The 13640-nt window shown below is 37.1% G+C and overlaps 1 protein-coding gene across 3 annotated transcripts in view; it reads right to left on the bottom strand.

Annotated features, from left to right (window-relative positions):
- Positions 1-202: 202 nt before the first annotated feature.
- Luzp2 (leucine zipper protein 2) overlaps positions 203-13640 on the bottom strand; it is a 393679-nt gene continuing 380241 nt past the window's right edge. For 2 of the 3 annotated variants that reach the window (XM_029545241.1, XM_029545236.1), the window contains 2 exons: positions 4767-4844; positions 242-3845 (listed from right to left, as the gene is read on the bottom strand). In XM_029545241.1, coding sequence (XP_029401101.1) covers positions 3741-3845; positions 4767-4844 — 183 coding nt within the window. In that variant the 3' untranslated portion in view covers positions 242-3740. Of the gene's footprint in view, positions 3846-4766; positions 4845-13640 lie in introns of all 3 variants that reach the window. The other variant, XM_021202224.1, reaches the window with a different exon arrangement.

The raw sequence follows: 13640 nt of genomic DNA, 5'->3' as shown, positions 1-13640 counted from the left end.
TTAAATGTAAAGAACAATAAAAATATTAACAGTCATGTAAGAAGTATAAGTCCCACCATAATGAATTATACTTCTTAAATACTCTAACTGTATATGCATTGCCAAATGAAGAAGCTTTCATATGAGATTGGGTTCTGTTATATAAAGATGGGCAGTATTTGATGTTCCATTAAGTTTTCATAAGGTAAAATACATTATGATCTTTGTAACAAATTGTTTTATTGAAGAAGAATAGGCCACTTTCAGCACTTTTGAGTTTTCAATACTTGACCATCATGTGACACAATCCAGATGAACACACAGCTTGGAGATGTGAACATTTGCCAGTATAGTTGCCTATGTAAAAAACCATCGTGTTCATGACTCGCCCTATTGCATGGGCCCAATTTTTATTTCCACCTCCTGTGCTGCAATTAGTGATAATTATAATACCTGAGCTATAAAAATAAAGGATTTACTTATAGCAAATTCACAAATTTAATTTCAGTCCAGTTTTACACCTTGTCCACCTAAAACAGCAAATGTCTGTTCCACAAACCCCCAAACAAACAAACAAAAGACCACAAAAACAAAACAAGCAAAAACAAAACAACCCCTGCCCCATACCTCAGCTGTATTGAGTTAGTAATTCAGTGTGTTTGTATGAAACAAAATTGTGAGTAAAACTGCAAGCTACGCTAATTAGCTGCTTAAGGACAAAAACAATGTCAGCCACTGGTATTTTCTACATTTAGATATTTGAAGAAATTTTTATCCAGATGAATGCCTGAACCATCTTCTTCTGTGTATGACCCAATCGACAGACACAGCCAGTGCTCATTAGGGCTCACAGGTCTGAGGCACTAGTTTATTGACAGTTTATGTACATAAAAGAAAAGACAGAGTTCAAAAGTTTGCTAATTTACAAATGAGTACATTGTCTTCAATTCACACTTTAAATTGAGTTGTTATTATATTATAATATTATAAAATAGAGAAATTTGTTCTCTGTTCTGGAAGGACATATTAAATATGTTATTTCACTAGAAAACATGGGGAAATCCTCAACAGCAATCAATGGGCTGTGTGTAAACTCCAAGTTTTATTTCTTCACTTAACATTGCAACAGAATCACACCATGTATTATAAATATATTTGATAATATTCTTTCCAGGTCAGAATGGTCAGTGATTGAATATTAATTCTTCAAATGATGTCTAGTGTAAAGCTGGTAGTTAAGAAAAATAGAAAACAGGTAAGGAAAATAATTTAAATATTTCAATTCCATTCTCAAAGGAAGGCAAGGGCCAAGAGAGACAAAACACATTAATTAAAGAAATACCTCAAATCATATTAACATAACCCTATCAGACTACTAAATGAACTTTTGTAATGTTCCTTAAAGGTGGTTAGAATAAAACCTCCTGCTCTTACAGTGTCTCTTTCAATAATAGGTAGTAAATGCTATGACAAACAACCTAGAGAAAACCTGTAGATACACAAGAATGCATATATTTTAGGAGGAAATTTTACCCTATTGATTAAAACCGATTTTATCATTCCAAGAGTTGAGAAAAGCAAAGTGATTATACCACCACATTCTAGAACAGGAAGTCAAAGCAAAGGCAAAACAGAAAACTAGAAAACAAGGTTGCTTGAACTTGGAACTCCTTATCCAGTCATTCCTACATGGAGTCACAGATATTCACAACCAGCCATGTGAAGAACAAGTGACTAGTATCCTGCGGGATCCACAGGGATGAGGCAGGAAATCAATGCCCTAGATAAGAGTGGAAAGGTAATCTTAAATGAAAACTGAACTGGTACTTTTCAGTACTGTAGTGATGGTGAGTGGCTGAAACTCTCATCCCTTGGGAAATAGAGGAAGGAGGGTAAAGAGCTTAAGGTCATACTTCACTTTGTATTAATTTTGAGCCGAACTTGACACATACATTTTTTTTTTTACTCCAAAAAAGGTTTTGCTTCAAAAGAAAAAGAAATAGAAAAGTATAGATGTATTATTCTATTAAGAGAATTTAGTATTATATGAAACTGGAGGTGGAGTGATACTGAACTGGAGATGTGAGTACAGAATTTGTCTCCTGATCTTATATTTTATCTTGGTCAGTTCATCGAAAAAAATGTATGAATTCTTCCCCCCCCTTTTTTTTAAATGTGACCACAGATATATTAAAATGTACACAGGTGTTCTTTCCACATGTATTTCTGTGCACTAAGTGAGTTCTGGGTGCCCATAGAAGTTACAAGGGGCCATTGGATCCTTTTGACCTGGAGTTAAGGAATGTTAGCTTTCAATAGCTGAGTAGTAGTCCATTGAAGAAATGAACCACATTTTCTGTATCCATTCTTCGGCTGAGGGGCATCTGGGATGTTTCCAGTTTCATCTATCCTTTTAAGAGTGACAATGCTGACAAACCCCACAAAACTACCCTGCATGTAGAATTAATGCAGTGGTCTTCTTTTCTCTGCCATCAGCTTTATCTAATTCTAGAGTTCAATAAGCTTCTTTGAGTGTACCACATACATGGCATTGGATTCTAGAAATTAAGTCCAACTGATTTCTTTAAACTTGTTTATTCTGGGATACGTTCTCTAAAGGTGTTAATTGGGGTATGGCAGAGTAATTCTATACAGCCAGTGGTTTTAATCTTTTTTTTTCCCCTGTACTTTGAAAGTGTTTAACCAAGAGAAGTGGATGTACTCAGTGAATGTGGACTTCCTGACTTCATCCGTTGGTCAGTTTTTATCTGCCAAGTGGTGTTTGAATATATTATCATTTTATGTCCATCTTTCTTGATTAGGAATTATATACTATAATTATGCCACAGTCTGGATCTTTTGATCTGTGATATTCTCATATAAAATCCTATCTTCAAAGCTAAAACATCATTGCTTTTAAAAAATTATTCCATGTCATCTTGCCTTAATCAAATGTCCATTCTAAAGTATCTATGGACACTTTATATGTTAATATTTTAAAAATTTTACCATTGTACATTTTATCAACTAACATCAGAAAAAAATAAAACTGGCACTTCAGACAGCTTGATTCACATCTTGAAACAACATTAGTGAATATGCACAAAGAATGTTTTAAAATTTAAAAGATGCTATGAAAGATAGCTGTCATTCATTCTAAAAATGAAAAACCTTGTATGTATATCATATTATTAAATCTAACTAATGCTCTCCGGTAACTAACTTATCATTAACCAAATTTACTGGTCATAATTTATATCAAATGGTTATTAAGTTAATGTAATGAGCCAAGCAATAAATATCTAAAATAATGTATTCTGGCCTGCAAATTCCAACTTTGGAAGAAATGACACTAGTTTGTCACTGTGGACCAAACCTTCATATGTTTGCAATTTTAAAATCACCAGGACTCATAGTTGATCATCTTCCAGTTGATGGTACCAACTAGATCTTAGAAGTACTAAATATCCACACAAAGACCAAAAAATGTTGCAGCTGTGTTTTAGCTGAAAACAGATCAATTTATATTGGGTAATTTTAAAGAAGACAGTTAGATACGCATGGGTGAAGAAATCCATTTGATTAGATTATTGCTAAGGTTCATAGTCAGCTTGGAATCTTTTGCAAATTGTGTAGTCCACATTATAAAGTTACATAAAGTTTTGTAAAAGTTGCATGCTTTAGAAACGTGGTGTTCCCCGCAAGCCTGTACTCTAGAAACATGTCGATGACAGAGAAGCTCTGGATCCCACACCTCCTGTTTACAGTAGCTTTTCTTCTCTAGCTGGAGTCCCATCGAAACTGGCTGATGGTTTTTCTGGGCCTTTTTTCTCCTCACACTCAGAACAAATAGGCATTTGTAATTTCTGCCAAACAATATAGAAAAGACAATTAGAAGAATAAAACTAGGCATATTTAAGGTAAAAAAATACAAAATTGTAGCAGGACAGCAAAGGTCTATCAATGTAGATAAATACCATCTAGACAGCAAGGAAAGCCACAAACTAAACAAATATTCAGATTTTTACCAAATGTAAATATTGTGTTTACAACTGGTATAATTCCTCAAAAGCTACCATGAGAAAACATAGGTCAAATCATCAGACATAAATTCATTGACCTCTAAATAATTTTCTGAACATTGCTATTATATAATATTTTATCATTTACCAATATGTGAAGTCTGAATTAACCTTTACAGGTGAATTTGGTGTTTATTTTTGTGGAGGGTGACTACTTTTTACACCTACTCCATTTCCCCAGTCATCTTTAATCTCTCTCATCTCATAAAAATTATGGACATGTTTTTAATTCTCTGTTTAATTTTCTTTACTTTCTTGATTGGCATCATAGAGGGTGGGGGAGAGACCTATTCTCTATCTTTGCAGGACTTCACATAGGCATATTAAAATCTTTACTGGCATGCATAGCAGACAAGTAAATCTCAAGGGTCCTGGCTGAAGGAACTACACACATTCTTTAAGACAATATAAGGGTTTCCTCCACATCTTTTAAAATTGATTATTAGGCAGGTGCTTTCCATCAAGCTTGATGAACTGACTTTGATGTCTGGAACTCATGGTAGAAAGAGAGAATAGAATCTTTCATAGTGCCCTTTGAGCTCCACTTAAGAACCATGGAATGCTCCTTCCACCACCAACCCCAAACACACAAACACACAGTAAATTAGTGTTAAACAAATTAAACAAGAATTGCCCTGCAGTCCAGAGGGTACAAGAACGACCTTCTGGATATAATGAAGATCAAGTAGATTAAGGAGGGAATACCTGTGTTGTGAGCTCTGATTCTGCAGTGCTGTTACTTTGGGGACCCTCCTCGTGCTTCACCAAACAGGAACTACCCTCCTGTAAAACAATTAAAAATAGGTCAAGTTAATTAAATTAAACAAAGAAAGGTGATGGAAAAACTCACTGTCAATTATTCCCATTCAGAAGTTTGCACCAAGTCAATGCATAGTGTGGCCTTATCAGACATCAGTGGGAGGAGAGGCCCTTCATCCTATGAAAGCTCAATGCCCCAGTGTAGGGGAATGGGTGGGGGAACACCCTCATAGAAGCAGGGGGACTGGGAATGGGATAGGGGTTTTCGGAGGGGAAATCAGGAAAGGGGAATAACATTTTAAATGTAAATAAAGAAAATATCTAATAAGAAATTTAAAAACAACAACAATAAAAACCTAAGGGCAAAATCCTCTCAATTGAATGGGTCCCCAGGAGCAAGGGCTGAGTCATTTGCATCTCAGAGGATGGCTTCTTTCTATCAGTGGTTGTGAATAGGCTCGATTCTATGGGGAAATATTCAAAAGAAGGAAAAGATTAAAGAAATATTATATCTGTGATGCGCTGGAACCCTAAGATTTAAATCAGTCATCAATGGTGAATGTGCCTTCAGGGACATCAATATCTTATGGCAGGGGCCTGGGGAGACTCTTCAGCAGTTAAAAGTGCTTGCCACTCTTTCAAGGAACCAGAGCGCAATTCCAAGCACCCATGTGAATTGACATTCACATATGACTTTTGTTCCTGGAGATATAATGACCTTCCCTAGCCTCTGCAAACACATTCACAGAACTAAATCTCAGTCTCTCTCTCTCTCTCTCTCTCTCTCTCTCTCTCTCTCTCTCTCTCTCNCNCACNCACACACACACACACACANACACACACACACACACACTCACACACACATGTGCAAATTAAAAATAAAAATGAATTTTGAAATAGTTTAGACAGAAAGGGTTTTAAATTTTGTGTATGTCTGTGTCTGGTGTCCAAGTAGGCCAAAAGAGGGCACTGGATTCCTTTGGACTGGAATTATTGGTAATTGAGAGCCATCTGTGGATGCTAGGGATCGAACCCTGGCACTTTGGAAAGCAGTGAGTGCTCTTAAGCTTTAAAAATGTCTGGCAAAATACTTTGCTATATTTTAAAATTGTAAAATTTCTGTGGCTAAAATATCCCTCTATTTTATAAAGCAAGAAACCATATGCTTGCAATTATTCCTAATGATGTAAGAAGATAAAGAAGCTATTGACAATGAAAACAACTCCCCTAAGCATTCACTTTGTATTAAGCAGCATTAAGATTAAGATTTCCCCCTTCTTTCCCTTCCTCACATCTCTGTCTACTTGCTCCTTCCTCTCCATCCTTTTCTCCTATTATAAACAAATGTTAAGATGGAGTGAGTCACTGAGCAGGTGCACTGAGCAGACTTTGGGCGTGAACTTCACAGCCAGTCCCACAACACCCAGAGGAAGCTCCACTCCCAGGCACTCTAACACGCCCAGAATCATAGGCTCACAGGGTCCTAGGATCCCAGGAGCTTGGTCACACCAGGATCTCAGGGTCCCAAAGGCAGCTTGACTCCCAGGAACTCTGACATACACAGGATCTCAGGATCACAGGATCCCAGAATCACAGGGTCAGAGAGACAGCTGGACTCTGAGGAGTTCTGGGACAACCAGAATCACAGGAAGGACAGGCTCCAGTCATATATAGCTAGGGTAGAGATCATAGAGATAATCAGATGGCAGGAGGCAAGCACAAGAACATAAGCAACAGAAACCAAGGTTACTTGGCATCATCAGAACCCAATTTTCCCACCATAGCAAGTCCTGGATACACCAACACACTAGAAAAATGAGATTTGGATCTAAAAATCACTTCTCTTGACAAAGATAGAGGACTTTAAGAAGGACATAAAGAAATACACTAGAACACAACTAAATAGCCAGAAGCCCTTAAAGAGGAAACACAAAACTCCCTTAAAGAATTATAGGAAAACACAATCAAACAGGTGAGGGAAATGAAAAAAAAAAAAAAAAACATCCAAGATCTATAAATGGAAAAAGAAAAAAATAAAGAAATCACAAAGTGAGACAACCCTGGAGTTAGAAAATGTAGGGAAGAGACCAGGAGTTGTAGATGAAAACATCACCAACAGAATACAGAAGCCAGAAGAAAGAATCTTAGGGGCAGAAGATAACATAGAAAACATTGACACAACTGTCAAAGAAAATGAAAAAGGCTAAAAGCTCCTAACCCAAAACATCCAGGAAATCCAGGACACGATGAGAAGACCAAACCTAAGGATAATAGGTACAGAAGATAGTGAAGATTCCCAACTTAAAGGGCCAGTAAATATCTTCAACAAAATTATAGAAGAAAACTTCCCTAACCTAAGGAAAGAGATGCTCATACCATACAAGAAGCCTATAGAACTCCAAATAGACTGGACCAGAAAAGAAAATCTTCCCATCCCATAATAATCAAAATGCCAAATGCACTATACAAAGAGAACATTAAAAGCAGTGAGGGAAAAAGGTCGAATAACATATGAAGGAAGACTTATCAGAATTTTGCCAGACTGCTCACCAGAGACTAGGAAAGCTAGAAGATCCTGGGCAGATGTCATATAGACACTAAGAGACTGCTTGTGGACGTTGTACATCGTGGTGCGCACTAGGCTCCGCACCACGATGTACAACGTCCACAAGCAGCCAGACTAACCAGAGGGCACAGAGACAGTATCCAAATTGATAAAATCAGAAATGAAAAGGGAGACAGACATAAGAACAGAAAACTTGGAAAATCAAAAAACCATCTGATCCTACTATAAAAGTTTATACTCAACNAAANTGNAAAATCTNCTGCTTGTGGACGTTGTACATCGTGGTGCGGAGCCTAGTGCGCACCACGATGTACAACGTCCACAAGCAGCCAGACTAACCAGAGGGCACAGAGACAGTATCCAAATTGATAAAATCAGAAATGAAAACAAATATGGAAGACCATGCAAATTCAAAAAAACCATCTGATCCTACTATAAAAGTTTATACTCAACTAAATTGGAAAATCTGGATGAAATGGACATCTTTCTAGACACTTACAAGGTACCAAAGTTAAAACAGAATCAGATAGCCCATCTAAACAGTTGCATAACCTCTAAACGAATAGAAGCAGTCATTAATAGTCTCCCAGCCAAAAAAGCTCAGGACTAGATGGGTTTACTGCAGAGTTCTATCAGACCTTTAAAGAAGACCTAATACCAATATTCTTCAAACTATTCAGAAACAGAAGGAACACTACCCAATTCGTTCTGTGAAGCCACAATTGTGCTTATACCTAAATCACACAAAGACCTAACAAAGAGAGAACTTCAGACCAATGTCCCTTATGAAGATTAATGCAAAAATACTCAATAAAAGTCTTGTCAACTGAATTCACGAACACATCAAAATGATCATTCACCATGATCAAGTAGATTTCATCCCAGTAATGCAGGGATGATTCAATATACGAAAATCCATCAACATAATCCACTACATATACAAACTCAAAGAAAAAAAACTACATGGTCATTTCATTAGATTCTGAAAAAGCATTTGACAAAATTCAGCATCCCTTCATGTTAGTAGTCCTGGAAATATCAGGAATTCAAGGCCCATACCTACAATAATAAAAGCAATATACCGAAAACCAGTAGCCAACATCAAACAAAACGGAGAGAAACTTGAAACAATTCCACTAAAATCAGGGAGTAGACAAGACAGCCCTATCTCTCCCTATCTGTTCAAAATAGTACTTGATGTCCTAGCCAGAGCAATTACACACACACACACACACACACACACACACACACACACACACACACACACAAACAGGAGGTCAAGGGGATACAAATTGAAAAGGAAGAAGTCAAAATATTACTATTTGAAGATGATATGATAATATACTTAAGTGACTCCAAAAGTTCCACCAGAGAACTCCTATACCTGACAACTTCAGTGAACACCCTCATAGAAGCAGTGGAAAGGAGGAGGGGATGGGGGTTTCTGGGAGTGTGGAAACTGGGAAAGGGGATAACATTTGAAATGTAAATAAAAAAGTATCCAATTTAAAAAAAAGGAAGAGAAAAAGATGGAGTAAATCAGTGTTCCATGTGCAGACTCTCTGTAGTCTTTTCCATCTGTGAAACAGAGACTAAGAGTTTAATAACACATGGACACTGGGCAGCTCTTGACATTCACCAATGCCTTTTCTTTTCCAGGAAAACACATGTAAATAAACTGTAGCACTTCATAATGTTTTTACACGTATATGTAGCACATCTATAGCTTGTGTGATCCTCTAAGACAAAGGCTATGAACACTGATGGCCCATAGGTCACTATCATAGAGTAGACTGTCAGTATCTAATTCCTACTAAGAAACAAATGGATAAAGTCACAGATCATGAAATATATGATCATCTAAAATGTTCACATGCCTGATTTCTCTGCATGACCAGATGTGGTCATGTTTTATAGGAGGTGCATTTTCTATTGAATATTTTTTATCAATATGTGCCTAATAGAAAAGTGATATGAAATAACTGCTGAAATCATAGTAAAAACATTAGTCAATTCATTTTCTACAGGGAAATTCTATAGAGAAGCATTCTACAACACCCACAGAAAGATTTGTGACATATTGTCAATAAAGAAAAGATTGGTTATTGATTATTTGAATACCTTGCCATTTCATTTTCAAATAGAGAAGGGATAACTGATCTTGAGTGATGATTAGAGCATTCATGAGGAAAATTTCTAGGACAAAGGGGAGGGACGATAATAGAACCAAGTATGGAGATGTACCATGGATAACTGGTGAGGATGTAGTAAGATGGCAACTGTGAGAGGATGGTGAAATGCACAGGTCAAACAGTGATGTATCTGAGGAATCCGGTTCTTGCTAAGAGAAAATTCCATTGTAAGTTCTCTGCTAGTCCATGCTTATTTTATTCAATGATGGTTCACAGACAGAAGCTTTTTTCTGTGTCGGAATCTATATATGTGTATATATATATATATATTAATATGTATATATGTATGTATATATTAATAATACATTTCATAGAACTCATCCCAGGAAATGTGTTCTCATCATTATGGTCCTCTTCAGTGAAAGTCTATAAACTATGTCAGTTCTGTAAGCATCCCTCTTGTTAAATGACTCTGGAGGTTATGTATGCAAAACTGTTCTGTTTTTATTTTGTTTTGTATTGTTTTATTATTCCTGCTGTTACCTACATAGACTCACAAATTTTATTTTTTATCGTGACTATTAAATACATACAGAAGCACAACAAATATTTATCACGCTGATTATCTCTTTGTGCCATACTTCAGTACTACTTGGAAGAGTTACCTGTATTCTGTTTTCTGTAATTCTCCATAAGATTAGCTCAAATCAATTATAATTCTTCTAAAAGGTAAAAAAAATTGTTTTATGCAAATTGTGGTTTAAGGAGTCTGCCTTCAATCATTACTCAGCTCGTATGTGTGTGAATATGTATGTGCATATGCACATGTTTATGTGTATGTCCCATATGCGTATTTGTGTGTTCCAATATGTATATGCACATGTGTGTATGTGTGCCTGGAATATTTACCCTGTGTTATCATCTTCATTGCTATTGTAATAGTGAAAGCTTCTTTGATAAGGGCTTTAAATAATATTCTTGTTTGATTCTTATAACCATTTAAATTATCTAATATTTATACAAATAAAGATATGGGGGGTAAACTAAAGTAAAAACCTGCAAGCTCAGTGAGGTAACTTAATTTTCCTCACTGTATACAAATGTTTACTTACAAGCCTGATCCTACAAATAAACTGCTAGGTCTTTAGAAATCTCTTTCTGTGTCATTCTAAGGAGCTAGTCTGCCTTTCTTTTGAGATGCCTTTCTCTTTCCTGTAATACTGTTTTAAATGGATCCTGCCAGCTGCTTCTTTGTTGTTCCTGCAAGCCCAAAGAGAAAACCCTAACTCTTACCCAGAGTTCCTGCTGTAAAGGTTCTTCTAAACCGAGAGAGAGAGAGAGAGAGAGAGAGAGAGAGAGAGAGAGAGAGAGAGAGAAAGATCAAAGATCCAATTGCTTATCCTTGGCAGGCTCAACTATGTCACTGTTATGGTACGTGTGTCTGGGGTGGGGTGGGGGCCTCTCCAAGCCAAGTCAGAAGTTGTGGAAGCATTTCACCTTTATGGTGGAGTAGCTTAAAGCCACCCAGCTGACTTTGCCTTGGGTCATAGAGCAAAGACCCTAAGATAGATGTCTCCTAAGCAACTTGCCTTAAAATAGGGAGGGACTTCCTATATCTTAGCATTCTTATCTGTGGATGCTTTAAGGTGCACTGCCAAACTGCATCTCTTCAGGACACACCTAACTGCATCCGACAAACACAATAGCTATTTAAGCTTTCATATTTTGCTAACAATTGGGTTTTCTATGTAAAATATCAAAGATGCTATAATAAATTCTTACAAATACTTATGACTAAAACCCATTCTCCTTTAAGAGATATGTACTAACAAATTTTCGCAGGAAAAAAATGTGAAGATTGGTAGAAGTAAACAGCTACTATCCAATGTTCAGAGGGCTATCACAAAGGATGAAAAGCAAGATGCAAGGAAGAACAGTGGGAAGTGCGACAGGGATCAAAGAACAACTAAATTAACTTGAGCAGAATTCCAGAATAGTAGGATCCACAAATATCCCTGTCAAGCTAAGGGTCACCTTTCCACACATATTTTATTCAATGACCACACGCCATCCGAGGGTAGTTAATGGTATTTTAAAGAATTGAGTAAACCCTTGAGAGACTTGAGGCTTCAGGGAGTGGGAAGGCTTGATGGGGCATGGGTATGGGGGTGGGGACATCATCTTGGAGACAGAGGAGGAGGTATGGGAAAATTAAAAAAAAAAGAACATATCTGAAAATTTAGTTTTCAAACCACATACATTATATATGCTACTATACAATAGTTATTTTTTAAAAGAAATAATCAGAAAGCATTGTAGTTTTCAAAGGGAAAGACAATTATATATACTCACATTTCCTAAAAGAGTCCAAATTGAAAAAGAAGTGAAGAAAATAATATTAACCAGAGAGGAGATTGAGATTTTACAACCAATTATAAAGTAGTGGAAATGGGGGTAGATGGATTAGTTCTTGTTATATCATGTCAACAGAGTTCTTGGGTACATGGTACCAATGATAAGTTAAAGCTTAATATTAGTCTTGGCATTGTGAGAACATAAAACTTATACAGCACATTTCTTTTTCCTGAAGGAAATTTACAGGGGTGGAAGGAAGGGTGATATGTAGTACTGAAATTTGTGAGAAAGAGTAGATGTGGGTGTATGTGTAGGCTATGTTTTCCCCATGTAAAATGTACCAAGCATAGGTATAATGTTTAATGTTTATTATAGAAATCAATGAATTAATTAATCATGTGTGGTAGTTGAAGCCTAGAATCTCAGAACTTCTGGGCTGAAACAGGAGGATTACTGTGAGTTTGCTGTCATTCTGGCCTACATGGTGAATTCTAATTCAGCAGGGGATATGTAGGGACATCATCTTTGAAAAAAGTCAAAACTAAATGGGGACACCTTTTTAATAATTCATGAAAAAGAAAACTAAATAAAGATTGTATAAATATATGGAAATTTAATTGATAATAGTAAAAATGAAAGGAAATGATAAAACAACATTAGAATACTTACATTTGCAAAATATTTAAGATAAAAACATGAGAGAAAATTCTACAGATAACTTCACAGTAGTGCATAGCAAGTACATTGGCACCACTAAGCTATGGAAGAGTTGAGATGTCACAACACATGATTAAGCTGAGGAAGATAGTGTGGATTGTTCTAAAGTTTGGTTTCACAAGAAATGAGACCAGCCACCACTCTGTATGTCTGTCCAACCACATCTGTAACCTGTTTTCCTCTGTATCTCAGTCTGCATATCTAGTCTCCTCCTTCTTGCCCTCCAGTTTCTTTCCTTTCTTTCTTTATCCCTCCCTTCATTTATGCTCTCTTCCTCTCACACACTTCCTGTCCTTTCATCTGTCTTTTGCTTTTTCCCTTAGCCTCAACCTTTTTCTACTTTTTCTACTCTTCCTACCATTCTTCTTCTCCTTCTTTTTGCTGATCATCACTATCCTTCTTCCCTATCCATCAGGTAAATATGTCGCCATTCTTCCTTTACTCTCTCTGATTGGAACAGGGCAAAAATAGAGTCTTATTAATGAACTGCTCATCTTTCTTCAGTAATCTTAAAGTTAAAATGTGTCCTTGATTAGAACAACCCCTCTAGTTTAATGGGCACGCAGATAATTCACAATGAATCAATTATAAATTCTCCATATATTTGAGTTGGTTGCAGATGGTCCATTGGGGATTTATTCCATGAAGTCATGTTGCCTATTGGGAATGGGGCTGTTTAAAAGGCAGAATGGGGGGAAGGAGAGCCATCTTAGCCCTGGTACACTGCCGGGGAGAGGGCAGATTGGAGAAGCATCACAGCTTCTGGGAAGGATCCCTTTTCTGGTTCCAGTCATCCAGCACCTTTCCCGCCCGAGGAGGGGTGTCTGCCAGGGAGCAGTCTCCTGGCCTGAACCATCACCAGGCACCTTGCATGCCCGAGGAGGGGTGTCTGCCCGGGAGGAGTCTCAACAGTCTCCTAGCCTGAGCCAGAAGGAGAACCATATTTGCTCTGGTCCACTGTCGGTTAGAGGGCAGCCTGGAGAAGTGACACAGATTCTGGGCTCCAGTCTGCACTGGCAAGAGTGTGGACCACAGAAGCTACACAGCTTC

The sequence above is a fragment of the Mus pahari genome, chromosome 1, assembly GCF_900095145.1.
Source record: "Mus pahari chromosome 1, PAHARI_EIJ_v1.1, whole genome shotgun sequence".
In the NCBI taxonomy this organism is placed as follows: domain Eukaryota; kingdom Metazoa; phylum Chordata; class Mammalia; order Rodentia; family Muridae; genus Mus; species Mus pahari.
Note: the sequence above shows the minus strand (reverse complement) of the source record. Positions and strands in the feature narration are given on the sequence as shown.